The 19310-nt window shown below is 42.7% G+C and overlaps 1 protein-coding gene across 1 annotated transcript in view; it reads right to left on the bottom strand.

Moving 5' to 3' along the window:
* Positions 1-19310, bottom strand: part of xxylt1 (xyloside xylosyltransferase 1) — a 180092-nt gene that overhangs the window by 128864 nt on the left and 31918 nt on the right. The window contains exon 2 of the mRNA XM_072572529.1: positions 7496-7643. Within this exon, the coding sequence (XP_072428630.1) occupies positions 7496-7643 (148 nt within the window). The remainder of the gene's footprint in view (positions 1-7495; positions 7644-19310) is intronic.

Genomic DNA, 19310 nt, shown 5'->3' with positions numbered 1-19310 from the left:
GTGTACAGTTCTGGTCTCCAAATTTGAGGAAAGACATTCTGGCTATTGAGGGAGTGCAGCGTAGGTTCACGAGGTCAATTCCTGGAATGGCAGGATTGCCTTACACGGAAAGACTGAAGCGACTGGGCTTGTATACCCTTGAGTTTAGAAGACTGAGAGGGGATCTGATTGAAACGTATAGGCTTATGAAAGGATTGGACACTCTGGCAGGAGGGAACATATTTCCGTTGATGGGGGAGTGCCGAACCAGAGGACACAACTTAAAAATACGGGGTAGACCATTTAGGACAGAGATGAGGAGAAACTACTTCACCCAGAGAGTGGTGGCTGTGTGGAATGCTCTGCCCCAGAGGGCAGTGGAGGCCCAGTCTCTGGATTCTTTTAAGAAAGAATTGGATAGAGCTCTTAAAGATAGTGGAGTCAAGGGGTACGGAGATAAGGCTGGAACAGGATACTAATTAGGAATGATCAGCCATGATCATATTGAATGGCGGTGCAGGCTCGAAGGGCAGAATGGCCTACTCCTGCATCTATTGTCTATTGTCTATTAATACTTTTTAAAACATTCAACACTTTTTCCTTTTTTAATATTGGCATGCCCTAGATTATCAACAGATCCTTCCCGAGACTCACCATTCACCATGTTCCTCTTTGTGATTACTGATGTAAAGTAATCATGAAGGACATCCTTCCTCTAGCACCATGCATAAATCGTTCCTTTGTCCTTGAGTGGACCTAGCCTTTCCCTAGCGACTCTCTTGCTCCTTATACATGTACAAAGGATAAAAGGCTTTTCTTTTGCTGCCAAATCTTGCAACCCTATTCCTCAGCATTACCTTTTCCAACTGCCCCTACCAGCACTGCATTATAGGTATAATTGAACACAAAACAATATTGATCACATATAACAAACCTGACAGTAACGCACATTCACAGCAGACATTCCTTCCTCCGAATCTTCCAATGTTTTTATACATTTGTTTGATGTGGAGCTGTTTCCTTTCCTGGAAAGTCAAATTAAAGCAAATCCCATGGGCTACACTGTTGCAATTGATAGATTTCTCAAGGCTTACTGAGGAACTGATCCAGCATTCTCCTCAAGGTCAACTTGCTTTGACCTGTGGACCTGCCCCTGTTGGGAGTTAATCAGTTCAGATCCTGCACATAAGGCACCTGAGTTGGAATAGAATGAGATGCCTGTCAAAGGCCAAGAAGCATCTCATTCAAAATTGCCAGCCTCCTCTATACTGCAACTATTTTGGGTCAGAAAGCCCCATACATCCCAGATTGAAGTCTGTATACATACAGCCATCTCCTAATTCAGCTGATTTGGCTCACTGAGACCATGGCTTTGGCCCTGACTTAACCTAAAAACATTTCAAGCCACTGCCAGTGATGTGTTCTCCAGTCTTATGTTAGTTCCTGTAATCTGAACACTGAGACATGGTCTTACTGAGAACAAATATCTGAAGATTTATTCACAACGCAACTCTATCCACAAAAATTAATATGATCTGGGCTCGATCATATAACTGGCCAATTGACTAACTAAAAGCAATGCACTATAGATGCTGAAGGTCTGAAATAAAAACAGGAAATGCTTAAAAAAGTAACCTACAGGTCTGGTCAGCATCTGTGGAGACAGAAACAGAGTTAATGTTGCAAGTCCAATATAATCCTACTTCAAAAAGAATTTACTTTTCTCAGTAAATTTGATTTTGAACTTGAGAGATTTTGATGACCTTGAGACCAACCATGTCAAATCTCTGTCATTGAGTGAAGGAAAACTGGGAAGTAAAATTAAAATATGAATCCATTCAAGAGTTGCTTTCTAACTAAATTTAGAACCATAGAGTTGTACAGGACGGAAACAGACTCTTCAATGCGACTTGTTCATGCCAACCAAATATCTTAAATTAATCTGGTCCCATATGCCATCATTTGGTTCACATCCCACTAAACCCTTCCTATTCATGTACCCATCCAGATGCCTTTTAAATACTGTAATCTTATCAGCCTCCACCACTTCCTCTCATAGCTCATTTCATACACACACCACCTTCTGTGTGAAACAGTTGCCCCTCAGGTCCTTTTAAATCTTTCCCCTCCCACCTTAAGCCCTCTAGTCTTGAACTTCCCTACCCTGGGAAAAAGACCTTGGCTATTCATCCCATCCATGCCCTTCATGATTTTATTGACCTCTAGAAGATCACCCCTCAGCCTCCAAGGGAAAATAGCCCCAGCTTATTCAACCTCACCCTATAGCTCAAACTCTCCAGCCCAGGCAACATCCTTGTAGATATTTTTTGCACCCTTTCAAGTGTAACAACAGCTTTCCTCTACCAGAGAGGCCAAAATTGAACGCAACATTCCAAAGGTGGCCTAACCAATGTCCTGTACAGTTGAAACATGACATCCCAACTCATTGCACTGACCAAGAAAGGCAAGTGTACCCCAAATACCTTCTCCACTACTTTGTCTACCTGTGACTCCACCTTCAAGGAACTATGAACTTGCACCTAAAGGTCTCTTTATTCGGCAACAATCCTCAGGACCTTATCATTAAGTGTATAAGTCCTCCCCTGATTTGCTTTTCCATAATGCAACACCTCACGCTTATCTAAATTAAACTCCATCTGCCACTCATTGGCCCATTGGATCAAGGTCCTGTTTGTACTCTGAGATAACCTTCTTCACTGTCCAGTACACTGCCAATTTTGGTATCACCTGCAAACGTACTAACTATACCTCCAATATTCACATCCAAATCATTTATACATAAGCCAAAAAGCAGTGGACCCAGCACCGGTTAGGTCCGAAAAGGGCTCCAGTTCGCCAACCTGCCTCCACCATCACCCTGTCTCCTATCTTCAAGCCAATTTTGTATCCAAATGGCTAGTTCTCCCTGGATCCCTTGTGATCTTACCTTATTAACCAGTCCACCATGCGGAACCTAGTCAAATACCTTGCTGACGTCCATACAGAAAACGTCCAATGTTCTGCCTTCATCAATCCTCTTTGGCACTTCTACAAAATGCTCAATCAAATTTGAGAGACATGATCTCCCAAGTGCAAAGTCATTTGACTATCCCTAATTAGTCCTTGCTTTTCCAAATACATTTACATCCTGCCCATCAGGCTCACCAGTCTATAGTTCCATGGATTTTCTTTACCACCTTTCTTAAATAATGGCACCATAATAGCCACCCTTGACTCTTCAGGCTCCTCACCTGTGACTATCAATGATACAAATATCTCAGCAACGGATCCAGCAATCACTTCCCTAGCTTCCCACAAAGTTCTAGGATACACCTGATCAGGTCACAGGGATTCAGTCTTACTTCATTCCATCCTTTGCTCTTGCCTGCCCTGACTATTTGATGTGCTCCTCTTCTCAACTGTACCAGGGATTTATGCATTTTAAGACATCCAGCACCATCTCCTCTGTATTACGGACATTTTTCAAGATATTACCATTTATTTCTCCAAGTTGTCAAGCTTCCATATCCTTCTCCACAGCAAATACTGATGCAAAATACTCGTTTAGTGTCTCACCAATCTCCTGCAGTTCCACATATTGGCAGCTTTGTTGATCTGTGGGGTCCTATTCCATCCCTTGTTACTCTTTTTCCCTTAATGTGTTAGTAGAATCCCTCTGGATTCTCCTTAATCTTATTTGCCAATGCCACCTCAGGTCCCCTTTTTGCCCTCCTGATTTCCCTCTTAAATATACTCTACTGCTCTTCTCTAACTCTCGGGATTCAATCGATCCTTGCTGTCTGTACCTGATATATGTTTCTTTCTTTTTCTTGACCAGAGCCTCAATTTCTCTAGTCATCCAGCATTCCCTACACCTACCAGTCTTGCCCTTCACACTTACAGGAACGTACTGCCTCTGGACTCTCACTATCATATTTTTGAAAACCTCCCACTTTCCAACCATCCCTTTAGCTGCAAATAGCTTCAAATGCCATCAAAATTGGCCTTACTCCAGTTTCGAACTTTAACTTTTAGATCAGATCTTTCCTTTTCCATAACTATTTTAAAACTAATAGAATTATGATCACTTGTTCCATAGTGTTCCCCCCACTGACACCTCAGACATCTGCCCTGCCTTATTTCCCAAGAGTAGGTCAGGTTTTGTTCCTTCTCTATTAAGTACATCCACATACTGAATCAGAAAATTTACTTCTACACACTTAACAAATTCTCCTCCATCCAACTCGTTAATACTGCGATAGTCCCGATCTATGTTGGGAAAGGTAAAATCCCCTAACATTATGAACTTATCATTCTTACAAATATCTGAGATCTCCTTATAAATTTGCTTCTCCATTTTCTGCTGAATATTGGGGGTTTATAGTACAATACCCACAAGGTGGTCACCCTTTCCTTATTTCTCAGTTCGACACAAAGACCTCCATCAGGCATACTTCCAGGAATATCCTCCCTAAGTACAGCTGCAAAGTTTTCCCTCACAAAAGCGCCACTCCCCTTCCTCTCTTACTATCCTTCCTTTCACATCAATATCCTGGAACATTAAGCTGCCAGCCCCGAGTCACGTTGCTATGATAATTGCTATGAACAGTTGCATGTTCCCAACCACACCCTGAATTCATCTGCTTTACTTGTTAGGCCTTTTGCATTGAAATAAATGCAGTTTAATTTTTCAGTCTTACCTCATTCCCTCCCTTGCTCTTGCGTGCCTTGACTATTTGACTTGCTCCTCTTCTCAACTGCACCAGCCTCAGACTTATCACTTTTCTCACGATCTTATTGGGCCCCACTCTTCTCCCCCTTACTTATTTAAAGTCTCCCGAGTAGCACGAGCAAATCTAGTGGGATATTGGACCCCTTCAAATTCAAGTGCAACCTGCCCTTCTTACACAGGTCACTTCTACCCCAGGAGTGATTTTAATGATCCAAAAATGTGAATCCCTGCCTTTTGCACCAGCTTCTCAGCTCCACAGTTATCTACCTACTCTTACTCTTACCAGCACATAGCAGTGGGAGTTATCCAGATATTACTGCATTCGAGGACCTGCTTTTTAACCTTCTACCTAATTTCCTATATACTCTCTTCAGATCTTTGTTCTTTTCCTCTGTCACTGGTACCAATGTGTACAACCTCCTGCTGGTGCCTTTGAGAATATCCTGTACCCTCTCTGTGATAGTTGATCCTAGCACCAGGGCACTGTTGGCCACACAAACATCTGTCTGTGCCTCTGACTAGAGAGTCCCCGACCACAAATCCATCGCTTGGAACCTGACACACCCCTCTTTACAGAGGAGCCAGTCTCAGTACCAGTAACTTAGCTGTCAGTGCTACATTCCCCTGAGAGTCCATAACCTCCTACACCTTCCAAAACAGCATACTTGCTTGAGATGGGGACAACCACAGGAGACTCCTTTTCCTGCCTATCTTTTCCTACCTTTCCTAGAGGTAGCTTATCCCCCTTGACTGGATCTGCAGGTTTCCTTACCTTCCTGAAACTGTCATCCATCACACCCCCCCTTATTCCTGTGAATTCCTCATTGCCTCTAACTGCTACTCCAACTGATCCAGGTGATCCGATAAGATTTGCAACCAAACACACTTCCTGCAGACATAATCATTAGGAACACTGAAATTCTCCCTAATTTCCCACATCCGACAGGAAGAACACATCACTTTACTAAAAGCCATCTCTGCACCCTTGTTAAGTGCTTATTTGGAACGGTCAAGAAAAATGAGGATAGTTTACATATATTGTGGCATGATAAACTCATAAGTCTGCCAAAAATAGATCAAAGACAAGCCTTTTATAAATACAGCCTGAGAGTTTAAAACAAAGCCTTCATTAATCACTAGTTAAGCTTTAGCTCGTCTATCCCATGTAATTCTGGGCATCGCTATATAAGTAGTATATCAAGGTTTGGGGGAGCTGCAGAATCATAATGAGAATGATAGACTCCAGTTTTAATAGAGACATCCAAAATTACAAACAATTTTAAAACAGTAGATTAGGAGACATTTTCTCCTCTGATGTGAAGATCAATAATAAGAGGTCGCAGAAATAAGAGAAGTTGCAAAAAAAATTTACGAGGAGTTCAGAGATATTGTTAAAATGCAATTAAATGTTTTTGTTTGATTTGAAATACAATACAAGAAAGGGTAGTGGGAGCAGATTTAAAAGTAACAATTGTAAGGAAACTCAATATATGCTGGAAGAAAAAAAGTAATTTGCAGGACTATAGCAAAAGAGCCAATAAAGTAGAACTCCTTGGAAGTTTTTCATAGATTTGGTGCAGATTTGATGGGCCAATTGGCTTCTTCTGGATGATTCTATGAAAATGTGGTCCTCATTTGTAATCTATCATTTGGTCACAAATATCAGATGCCTAGTCAACCTTACCAAAATTAAATTCTGAGGAAATAACTTCTCTGCAGCTAGTTTAGTCTCATTCAAAGGGAAGGCAATGGCCTATTGGTATTATCATTGGACTGTTAATCTAGAGACCCAGATAATATTCTGGGGACCCGTGTTTGAATCCCGCCATGGCAGACAGTGGAATTTGAATTCAATAAAAATCTGGAACACTGTCGATTGTTGGAAAAACCCATCTGCATCACTAATGTCCTTCAGGGAAGGAAAATGCCTTCCTTATCTGGTCTGGCCTACATGTGACTCCAAACCCACAGCAATGTGAATTAGACGTAGAATCCCTACAGTGTGCAAACAGGCCCTTCAGCACATTAAATCCACACCAACCCTCCAAAGAGTATCCTACCCAAACCCATTCCCCATTACTCTATATTGACCCGTGACTAATGCAACTAACCTAACACTATGGGCAATTTAGCATGGCCAATTCACCTAACCTGCACATTTTTGGACTATGGGAGGAAACCGGAGCACCCAGAGGAAACCCATGCAGACATGGGAAGAATGTGCAAACTCCACACAGATAGTCGCCTGAGGCTGGAATCGAACCTGGGTCGTCCCTCGTGCTGTGAGGCAGCGAGGCTAACCACTGAGCCACGATGCCGCCCCACTATGGTTCACTCTTAACTGCCCTCTGGGCAATTTGGGATGGACAATAAATGCTGCCTAGCCAGCAACACCCTCAACCCGTGAATACATAAAAACAAACAGATTTACAATGTGAGTTCCCTTAGCTGGGTTTAACACTAAACCTGCTATTCAGTGAGCTTGAAATTTTCAAAAACAAATGTGAGTACAGCAAATATCAAGCATGGACATGCTTAGTCAATGAAGATGCTGCAAACACAGTGGTTCCGTATGAATGATAACTAATCCACTTTGAATAAATTCCTCTAGGACTTACACGGACAAAAATTTATCAAACAAATTTAGAATTTAACGAAATTCAAAATTACAGATTGCGGAAATGTTTACACAGATTGCTTGACAGAGCAAACACATTTAATACTGTAATATTCAAGGCTCCCCCCTCCAGCATATTTTGTACATAAACAATAAACACAATTTACCTGAAGGCATGATTCTGTGCATGGCAACTGACAAGAAGAAAATGGAATCACTGTAATAGGCACCAGATCCAGAGCTGAAATGTTTCTGCATTCCTTCAACAACAGGAAACAACTTCTGAGTCAAGGTGTCCACATCATGGAATATAATCTGCCAAGGAGAGCACAGACCTGGTTACAAAGGGCCCACCTTTCCCCTTGCACATAAATGGAACAGCAATACCAAAGTAACTAAATAGAAATGTTCATTCTTAATACACTGAGGGTAAGCAAATTGTAAACTTTTACTTATAATGCCTTTAAACACTCAATCTGGAACTTAGTGCAATGGAAGTGTTACTCCATCTAGAGGTCAATTGCATTTACAGGGAACCTATCATGACCTCAGCTTGCCACGAGGATGAGTGCATCAGTCCGAAGGCAATGCTAATTGTTGTAGAAATTTCTTCAATACATGTGCCATGTCTGTTATAATAAGATTACTGCAAGGTATGAATATGTAGCAAATTACATGACTCTGTCATCAGTAAGAGACAAGACACGCATCTGGAATAAACGTGAAGAATGAGGTCTTAGGCACGACAGTAGAGAGCTGTATTTGATAACCTAAGTACATGAAGGAGTGATACTGTACATAATAAGCAGCAAGCAGTTTCATATACTATGTGGGCACAGATACCCACAGCAAGAGATACTTCACAGCAGAATCTCAATATAGCTTAGAATATAAGATAAAGTGGAAAGCCTTCTACAGCAACAAAGGCCAAACAATATAAGCATTCAATAACTCAATTCTATTTTTACAAGGAGAGCAAACAGCCTTTCTTACCTTTCAAATCTTCAGCCAGGAAAACCTGATTGAGCAGAATTAATTCTGTTATCCCATATATTCGCTCAAAACAGCACGAACAACATAATATTAATGCATGACTGGAGACCATACAGATATAAAATTAAGCAGTGAGAAAGAGAAATTTAATCTGCCAAGTTACCCTTTAATAGTTTACTCATAGAGTTATAGAGATGTACAGCATGGAAACAGACCCCTCAGTCCAACTTGTCCATGCCGACCAGATATCCTAAGCTAATCTAGTTCCATTTGCCAGCACTTGGCACATATCCCTCTAAACCATTCCTATTCTTATACCCACCCAGATGCCTTTTAAATGTTATAATTGTACCAGCCTCCACCACTTCCTCTGGCAGCACATTCTATGAATGCACCAACCCCTGCGTGAAAAAGTTGCCCCTTAGGTCCCTTCTAAATCTTTCCCCACAGACACAGAATCATAGAGTCACACTGCACAGAAACAGACTATTCGGTCCAATCAGCCCATGCTGAACATAATCTCAAACTAAACTATTCCCATTTGCCTGCTACTGGCTCATATACCTCCAAACTTTTCCTATTTATGCATTCAGTGTCTTTTAAATGTTATGACTGTGCCCACATCCACCACTTCCTCAGGAAGTTCATTCCACATGCAAACCACCCTCTGTGTTAAACATCTGCCCCTCATATCTTTTTTACATCCCTCTCTGCTTATCCTAAAAATGTGCCCCCTAGTGTTGAAAAACCCCATTCTAGGGGGAAAAAAACAAACCAACACATATATGCATTATTACTCTGTAAACCTCTAAGATCACCTCTCAACCTCCTACATTCCAATGAAAGAAGTCCCAGCATATCCAGCCTTTCTTTATAATTCAAACCTTTCATACTTGGCAACGTCCTGGTAAATGTCTTCTGAACCCTCTCTAGCTTAATAATATCCTTCCTATAATTGGGCGACCAGAACTGGACTCACGTCTCCAAAAAAAAGTCTCACCAATGTTCTTTACAACCTCAACATAACTTCCCAATTCCTATATTCAAAGGACTGGACAATGAAGGCAACCCTGCCAAATGCTCTTTTCACGACCGTGTCAATGTGTGATGCAAACTTCAAAGAAATATGTACCATAACACCTGGGTCCGTCTGACTTGGACTAATATCTACATACTCACTGGTTCCTTTCATGCACTTGTTATTTGTTTAGCTATTAAGGTACCAACTATGCTTGGACATAATTCTGGAGGTTTCAACGTATCAGCCCTCTTCCTATGCCATGGTAACCAGTAACTTTTATTGATAAATAATGTTCAAAGGTAATACAATTAAAAGAAATTCAGCATCTCGTCGGTTGATCACAGCAGCGGCTTGAAGATCAATTTAAGATTTCAGGACAATTCTGAGGCTTCAAACCTCTTTTTCCCTATGATAAACATAGCTCAGCACACCATTTTGGGACAATGAGACTTACCATTCCATACCACTATTAACAAATATGGTTTAAGGAAATCAATGTTCATCTACAAGATCACTCAGCTCTCCAAGAGATCAATTGTGTTCGGGGATTCTGTAGTCAGAGGTACAGACAGACATTTCAGTGCCCAGCAGAGAAAAAGCAGAATGGTGTGTTGCTTCCCTGGTGCCAGGATCAAGGATGTCTCAGAGAGGGTGCAGAATGTTCCCAACGGGGGAGAGGGGCCAGCAGGAGGACATTGTCCACATTGGAACCAACGACATTGGAAGGGAAAAGGTCGAGACTCTGAAGGGAGATTACAGAGAGTTATGTAGAATTTTAAAAAGGAGGTCCTCAAGGGTAGTAATATCTGGATTACTCCCAGTGCTACGAGCTAGTGAAGGCAGGAATAGGATAGGAGGATAGAGCAGGTGAATGCATGGCTGAGGAGCTGGTGTATGGGAGAAGGATTCACATTTTTGGATCATTGGAATCTCTTTTGGGGTAGAAGTGACCTGTACAAGAAGGACAGATTGCACCTAAATTGGAAGGGGACTAACATACTGGCAGGGCAATTTGCTAGAACTGCTTGGGAGGATTTAAACAAGTAAGGTGGGGGGTGGTGGGACCCAGGGAGATAGTGAGGAAAGAGATCAATCTGAGATGGGCACAGCTGAGAACAGAAGTGAGTCAAACAGTCAGGGCAGGCAGGGACAAGGTAGGACTAATAAATTAAACTGGATTTATTTCAATGCAAGAGGCCTAACAGGGAAGGCAGATGAACTCAGGGCATGGTTAGGAACATGGGACTGGGATATCATAGCAATTACGGAAACATGGCTCAGGGATGGCCAGGACTGGCAGCTTAAATGTTCCAGGATACAAATGCTATAGGAAGGATAGAAAGGGAGGCAAGACAGAAGGGGAGAGGCATTTTTGATAAGGGATAGCATTACAGCTGTGCTGAGGGAGGATATTCCCAGAAATACATCCAGGGAAGTTATTTGGGTGGAACTCAGAAATAAGAAAGGGATGATCACCTTATTGGGATTGTATTGTAGACCCCCCCAATAGTCAGAGGGAAATTGAGAAACAAATTTGTAAGATCTCAGCTATCTGTAAGAATAATAGGGTAGTTATGGTAGGGGATTTTAACTTTCCAAACATCGACTGGGACTGCCATAGTGTTAAAGGTTTAGATGGAGAGGAATTTCTTAAGTGTGTACAAGGCAATTTTCTGATTCAGTATGTGGATGTACCTACTACAGCAGGTGCAAAACTTGACCTACTCTTGGGAAATAAGGCAGGACAGGTGACTGAGGTGTCAGTGGGGGAGCACTTTGGGGTCAGCGGCAATAATTCTATTCGTTTTAAAATAGTGATGGAAAAGAATAGACTAGATCTAAAAGTTGAAGTTCGAAATTGGAGAAAGGCCAATTTTGACGGTATTTGGCAAGAACTTTTGAAAGCTGATTGGGGGCAGATGTTCACAGGTAAAGGGACGGCTGGAAAATGGAAAGCCTTCAGAAATGAGATAGCAAGAGTCCAGAGAAAGTATATTCCTGTCAGGGTGAAAGGAAAGGCTGGTAGCTATAGGGAATGCTGGATGACTAAAGAAATTGAGAGTTTGGTTAAGAAAAAGCTTATGTCAGGTATAGACAGGAGAGATCGAGTGAATCCTTAGAAGAGTATAAAGGAAGTAGGAGTATACTAAAGAGGGAAATCAGGAGGGCAAAACGGGGACATGAGATAGCTTTGGTAAATAGAATTAAGGAGAATCCAAAGGGTTTTTACAAATATGTTAAGGACAAAAGGGTAACTTGGGAGAGAATAGGGCCCCTCAAAAATCAGCAAGGTGGCCTTTGTGTGGAGCCACAGAAAATGGGGGAGATACTAAATTAATATTTTGCATCAGTATTTACTGTGGAAAAGGATATGGAAGATATAGACTGTAGGGAAATAGATGGTGACATCTTACAAAATGTCCAGATTACAGAAGAGGAAGTGCTGGATGTCTTGAAACGGTTAAAGGTGGATAAATCCCCAGGACCTGATGAGGTGTACCCTAGAACTCTGTGGGAAGTTAGGGAAGTGATTGCTGGGCCTCTTGCTGAGATATTTGGAACAACGATAGTCACAGATGAGGTGCCGGAAGACTGGAGGTTGGCAAACATGGTGCCACTGTTTAAGAAGGGCGGTGCCCCGTGGCTCTTCAACTCCCACTCCACCAAGGACATGCAGGTCCTTGGCCTCCTCCATCGCCAGACCATAGCAACACGACTGGAGCTGGAGGAAGAGCGCCTCATCTTCCGCCTAGGAACCTTCCAACCACAAGGGATGAACGCAGATTTCTCCAGTTTCCTCATTTCCCCTCCCCCCACCTTGTCTCAGTCCCAACCCTCGAACTCAGTACCACCTTCCTAACATGCAATCTTCTTCCCAACCTCTCCGCCCCTACCCCCACCCATCACCCTCACCTTGATCTCCTTCCACCTATCGCATTTCCAACGCCCCTCCCCCAAGTCCCTCCTCCCTACCTTTTATCTTAGCCTGCTTGGCACACTTTCCTCATTCCTGAAGAAGGGCTCATGCCCGAAACGTCGATTCTCCTGCTCCTTGGATGCTGCCTGACCTGCTGCGCTTTTCCAGCAACACATTTTCAGTTTTGTTTATCCTGTCCTGGAATAGTGGTGACTGAAGAGTAACAAGCAAATGCTTAATCAATGTCTAATCCATTGTTTCTGGATTTACTGGAGTTTTGCCTGAATGCTTGTATTGTTGGCTTCAAAACGGTCGTACCCTCTACCTGTCTTCACCTATCCCCACTTCACCATCCTGCCCCCGCCACCCCCTTTATTTGCAGCTCCATCCCAAACCCATCCCCGGTCCTGAAGAGGATTTACATCCGGAACGTTGACTTCTCCACCTCCTGATGCTGTCTGGCTTACAATGTTCTTCCAGCCTCCTGCCTGTCTATTTCAAAAAGGACTCCAGCATTTGTTCAATAGTCTTTCCACTGAATTCAGAGAATGCAGCAGGGATTTTGGTAGAATTTCTCTTGTGCTGTTATGTGTCATCAACACAGTGGTTAGCAGTGCTGTCTCAGAGCCAGGAACTCGGGTTTGATACCAGCCTTGGGTGACTGCCTGTGTGGAGTTTGCACATTCTCCCCGTGTCTGTGTGGGTTTCCACCAGGTGCTCTGGTTTCCTCCCACAGTCCAAAGATGTGCAGGTTAGATGGATTGGCCAAGCTAAATTGTCCATAGTATCTAGGGATGTGCAGACTAGGTGGATTAGCCATGGGGAATGCTGGGTTACAAGGATAGGATAGGTGGCTGGATCTGGGTGGGATGCTCTTCAGAGTGTCGGTGCAGACTTGATGGGCCAAATGACTTCTTTCCGCACCAGGGATTCTCTAATTCCATGACACACTGTCCAAATATCTCTACATTACGTGCGGTAACTAGAACTACTCTGTACATTGGACATTCTACTGACAAGTAGAGGTCTTTTTCATTACTCATGCATTGGATGTGAGTGTGGCTCACATTTGGCACCAATCCCTGACTGTCCTTGACTGATTGCCTAGAGAACCAATTTCAGAGGGCAGTTATGAACCAACCATATTGCTATGGGGTAGGAATCATAAGTAGACCAGACCAGATACGGAAAGCAGATTTCCTTTCCCAGAGGGCAAAAAGTGAACCAGTTGGCTTTTATGACAATCAACAGTGATCACTATTAGGCTGGCTTTTAATTCCAGATTTTTTGGGTCAAAGTTTCATCATCTTCCATTGTGGGACTCAAACTCCTGGCTCCAGAACATTAGGCAGACAGCAAGTTACTTTTGTTGAAGTAAATAGCACCTGCCAGATAGATCGTAAAAAGTCTCAGGGCCTAAACATAACCTTGCTTTACACCAGTCTGGATTTGGAAGGTGTCTCTATCACTTAAGACAGTTGCAGTCACAAAGCTGTATGATAAGGAAGTTTCTTGAACATCCAAATCTCTGGACAGAATCCAATGCATTTCACAATTTACTGAATAAAATAGCTTGGTCAGGCCAATGAATGCAATGAAGAGTTCTTGATGTGGTTCTCAACGCTTTGTTTTAATTTGCCTGGTGACAAAGGCAACGTCAGAGGTTCCACCACAAGGTCTAAAGCCACACTCTGCCTGGAGGGAATTTCTTCAGCCACAGAAAATGAGTGGTTTAGGATGTTACACATCAGGATTTGCTTGCGTATGGACAATACAGAAATACCACGATAGGTTTGACAGTACAATTTATCTCCATTCTTGAAGACAATTACAATAGCTATATTCCTGAAGTTGGAATGGGGGAGAGGGTTCTATTTTTCCTCAAGTCCACAAGAAGTGGGCCTGTAGTTTTGATGTGAGCAAAAGCCCACCAACTCTGAAGACCCCAGCTGGAATCCCATCAGGGCTACAGCTTTGTTGTTTCTCATTCCAACTGATTGCTTGTTATGGCCCTCCAGTTAATGGTGGCTCATGCATGGAATACCACTATAGAATACTGGAAAATAGTCTGGAGAGCATCAGCTGCTACGACATATTCACAGTGGAATAGTTGTTGGAAACGTCCTTTTCAGTAACGGAGGATTGCATTGTCTCCTTTGAGAAGAGACACTACCCTGCAAATGAGGGAAATTTTGTCCATTTGACCTTGGTCAATAGATGTACTGATGTCTTTAAACACCCACACGTGTTGTGACGGTTGACATACTTTAAAAACTTTCGCTTCTGATCACCTGACCTTTATATTCTGGTTTTGTCTTTGGGCCTTAGCCTTGGCATTCAGAATACTGACTCTTCACTTGTGACCGTGGGTCAACTTTGTTCCAAAAGTGCCGGTGACAATGGAATTGATACAGCATTAAAACTTTTAATCTAAGGGTCAAAGGTTCAAGTCCCTTTTTGGCTAAGTGTTAATCTCAAAAACAAATTCTTACTCACCATTCGGGATCAGCCGTGAAAAATCAACTGGGCCAGAATCTGCAGTGACGGTGATGCAGATGCTAACAGCCTTCATTGTTTGAGATGTGTAAATTGGACAGCAACCTCCAATGGTAAATCATGAATCACAAAACAAATCAGGAAATTGCTGTTCCAGTTACCTCACTTTTCGAAGAGCTAGAGGAGAATGGAATCTCCCCAATATACTGAGACTGAATAACATTATGTTGCTGTACCTAAGCAATTTATATGCACTAAACTCAACAGAAACCATTAGGGTTTGCCCATTCCAGTGTAAAGTACTCATTTGACAAAATGATCAATCTTAATTATCAGTAAACATCCTCTTAGCATGAATGCCACTGACCTCAAAGCTTTTACAGCACTGATTAATTTGTGGGAAATCCAGCGCAAGGTACTTCCCTTTAACAAGATATGATCCAAATTTATTATAAATTAGCCAATCATTCAAAGTTTGTGAGAAGATTTGTCGCTCGGGTGCTCGTTGTTGTGGTCCTGTTCACCGAGCTGGGAATTTATGTTGCAGATGTTTCGTCCCCTGTCTCGGTGACATCCTAAGTGCTTGGGAGCCTCCTGTGAAGCGCTTCTGTGATGTTTCCTCTGGCATTTATAGTGGTTTGTCTCTGCCGCTTCCGGTTGTCAGTTCCAGCTGTCCGTTGCAGTGGTCGGTATATTGGGTCCAGGTCGATGTGTTTATTGATTGAATCTGTGGATTAGTGCCATGCCTCTAGGAATTCCCTGGCTGTTCTCTGTTTGGCTTGTCCTATAATAGTAGTGTTGTCCCAGTTGAACTCATGTTGCTTGTCATCTGCGTGTGTGGCTACTAAGGATAGCTGGTCGTGTCGTTTCATGGCTAGTTGGTGTTCATGGATGCGGATCGTTAGCTGTCTTCCTGTTTGTCCTATGTAGTGTTTTGTGCAGTCCTTGCATGGAATTTTGTACACTACATTGGTTTTGCTCATGCTGGGTATCGGGTCCTTCGTTCTAGTGAGTTGTTGTCTGAGAGTGGTTGTTGGTTTGTGTGCTGTTATGAGTCCTAGTGGTCGCAGTAGTCTGGCTGTCAGTTCAGAAATGTTCTTGATGTATGGTAGTGTGGCTAGTCCTTTGGGTTGCGGCATGGGTACTGAACTTGACTATCAGCCTTTGTTCGGCGACTTTTCGTTGTTGCCTGTCCCAAAGGCTGCCTTAGAGGATGGTCACCCAAAGGTCACACATACACATCCACACACACCCTCTCACAGACATAATCCCCTTTCCACTCACACTCACACACATACACTCTCACACACACTCATAACCCCCTCCCACCCTCCCTACACATAACACACACCCCCACAAGTTTGTGGGGTGAATTTCTACTTGTAGAAATACATTTTACTTTGCTCAAAAACTGCATGAAATCATGTAGGGTTCTGTAAATCTGTTTTTTAAATTAGAATCATTCTGACCATTGTGGCACAGACAGTCTCTGGGCCAACATGACACCAATTGTTAAAGTGCCCTCGAGAACGTAACTTTGAAAAAAAGTTTTGTGATTTACATGTGAAAGAACTGAAACCAACATGGTCATTCTAAAAGATGAGACACTTAACAATCTAGGTCTTTTTCAATATATAATTTCAGTTACATCACACTGTAAACTTTTGCTTTAAATTTTGTGTCTTACAATCTTATACTCCACAACTACCTGATGAAGGAGCAACGCTTCGAAAGCTAGTGCTTCCAAAATAAACCTGTTGGACTCTAATATGGTGTTGTATGCTGTAATATATCGACTGTACACCTAGTTTAGAATTTAGTAGAAAATTATGAATGCTGGTAGTTAATTAAACAACTAACTGGAGGAGGAAAGTCCACCATTTATCCCACTCTCCATGACGCGAAAGGTCACACCAATGCAGTTGCGACAATTGTCAACCAGAAGTGTTGAGTGGATCATCTGTCTCGACCTCTTCCCAAGGTCAAAGAATCAGCGATGCCAGCCTTCATCCAATTCGACTCACTCCACTTGGAAAAAACCACAGAAGACACTGAATTCTGAAAGGCTAGGGGCCCTGACAACAGTCCAGCAATAGTTCTGAAGAGACCTATGCTCCAGATACAGTTGTGTATCAAATTGAACTGTTCCAGTACAGCTACAAGGTAAAAGCAAGGACTGCAGATGCTGGAAACCAGAGTCTAGATTAGAGTAGTGCTAGAAAAGCACAGCAGGTCAGGCAGCATCCGAGGAACAGGAAAATCAACGTTTTGGGCAAAAGCCCTTCAATATAGCTACAACACTGGCATTTACCTAACAACATGGAAAACTGCTCAGATACACCCTGTCCACAGATAAAAAGGGGCAAATCCAAACTGGAAATCACAAGTGTCCTAAACACAAACATCTTGAGCTGCCTGCAATCTTCCTATCTACTCTGTGGATGCACCTACACAAGGATGCACAGTTCAAGAAGGTAGCTCACTATCACTTTGGATGAGCTACACGTGCTGTCCTCATCAGAAACTCGCACAACCCAGGAATGAATATATCAAAATGCCAAATCTTCAAAATATTACAGCAATGTAAATAAATCATTTCATCATACATGGAGTAGAATGATACAAAAGATGGTCAATGTCCAAAAGTCAACTCTATACAAATCCTAATATTCATTCAAAGACTACTCTGGTGACTTTATATAAAGTGGTGTATTAATTACAGAAATAACAAGATGACAATGCAAAGTGTAAAGAATTATTTCACATTTGCAGCTGAAATTATAGAAAATTGAAAGGACAGGCAGATGGACAGAGTTGCCTTATTAGTAAGCAATGAAATTAAATCAACAACAAGAAGTGATATCGAGTTGGAAGGCATAAAATCTGTGTGGGTAGATTTGAGGAACCGCAAAAGAAAAAAAAAGACTCTAATAGGAGTTGTGTACAGGCTTCCTTGCACTAGCCAGGATATGGGAAAGAAATGAAATCAGGATTTAGAAAAGGCGCATAAGGAAGGCACTATCACAATTATCATGGGAGGAATACAATATGTAAGTGGAAAGGGAAAATCAAGTTGATAGTGGATCTTAAGAAAATAAATACATGGAATGTCTACAAGCTAGTTTTTTTGGAGCAGCTTGTAGTAGACCCCACTAGGGAACAGGCAATTCTGGATTTGGTGATGCATAATAAGACAGACCTGGTTAGGGAGCTTAAGATAGTGAAGAAACCCCTAGGGGGAAGTAGCCATAGAATGATAGGAGAAGACTGAATCAGATGGAATAGTATCACAATTGAGTAAAAGATAACTACAATGACATGAGAGAGAAACTGGCCAGAATTGTGTGAAGGGGGGCCTGGGCAGGATTTCCTGGGGTTAGTTCAGGAGGCAACCATGGCTGACAAGAGAAGTAAGGAACAACATAAAGCAAAAGGAAAAGCATACAATGTGGTGATAATTGGTGGGAAGCCAGAGGACTGGGAAGCCTTTAAAAATCAGCAGAGGATAACTAAAGAAGCAACTGGGGGAGGGGAAGAAGATGAAATAGAAGAGTAAGCTAGCTGGTAATATGAAGGAAGATTGAATGAATGTTTTTTAGATATCTAAAAGAGAGGCAAGAACGGACATTGAAGGACGAGGAAATAAGGCTAGAGAAGTAGTAACGTTGAACAAAGAAATGGCAGAGGGGCTGAATAGGTACTTTGCATCAGTTTTCACAGTAGAAGACCACCAGCAGCACACCAGAACTTCAAGACAGCAGGAAGCAGAGGTGGGTGTCGTGACCATCTCAGAGGAGAAGGTGATGCAGAACTCAAGTAGTCTGAAAGTGGATAAACCACCTGGATCAGATGTACAACATGCCAGAGATAGCTGAGAAGATTGTAGAAGCATTATTAGTGATCTTTCAGGAATCACTAGGGTCAGGAAGGGTGCCATACAACTGGAAAATAGCTAATATAATTCCCTCCCTTCTTAAACAGGGTTGACAGGAGACAGGAAACTATAAGGTAAAAACAATGACTGCAGATGCTGAAAATCAAATACTGGATTAGTGGTGCTGGAAGAGCACAGCAGTTCAGGCAGCATCCAACGAGCAGCGAAATCAACGTTTCGGGCAAAAGCCCTTCATCAGGAATAAAGGCAGTGAGCCTGAAGCATGGAGAGATAAGCTAGAGGAGGGTGGGGGTGGGGAGAGAGTAGCATAGAGTACAATGGGTGAGTGGGGGAGGAGATGAAGGTGATAGGTCAAGGAGGAGAGGGTGGAGTGGATAGGTGGAAAAGAAGATAGGCAGGTCGGACAAGTCAAGGAGACAGTAACTGAGCTGGAAGTTTGAAACTAGGATGAGGTGGGGGAAGGGGAAATGAGGAAGCTGTTGAAGTCCACATTGATGCCCTGGGGTTGAAGTGTTCCGAGGCGGAAGATGAGGCGTTCTTCCTCCAGGCGTCTGGTGGTGAGGGAGTGGCGGGGAAGGAGGCCCAGGACCTCCATGTCCTCGGCAGAGTGGGAGGGGGAGTTGAAATGTTGGGCCACGGGGCGGTTTGGTTGATTGGTGC

This window comes from Chiloscyllium punctatum, chromosome 6, assembly GCF_047496795.1.
Source record: "Chiloscyllium punctatum isolate Juve2018m chromosome 6, sChiPun1.3, whole genome shotgun sequence".
NCBI lineage: Eukaryota > Metazoa > Chordata > Chondrichthyes > Orectolobiformes > Hemiscylliidae > Chiloscyllium > Chiloscyllium punctatum.
Note: the sequence above shows the minus strand (reverse complement) of the source record. Positions and strands in the feature narration are given on the sequence as shown.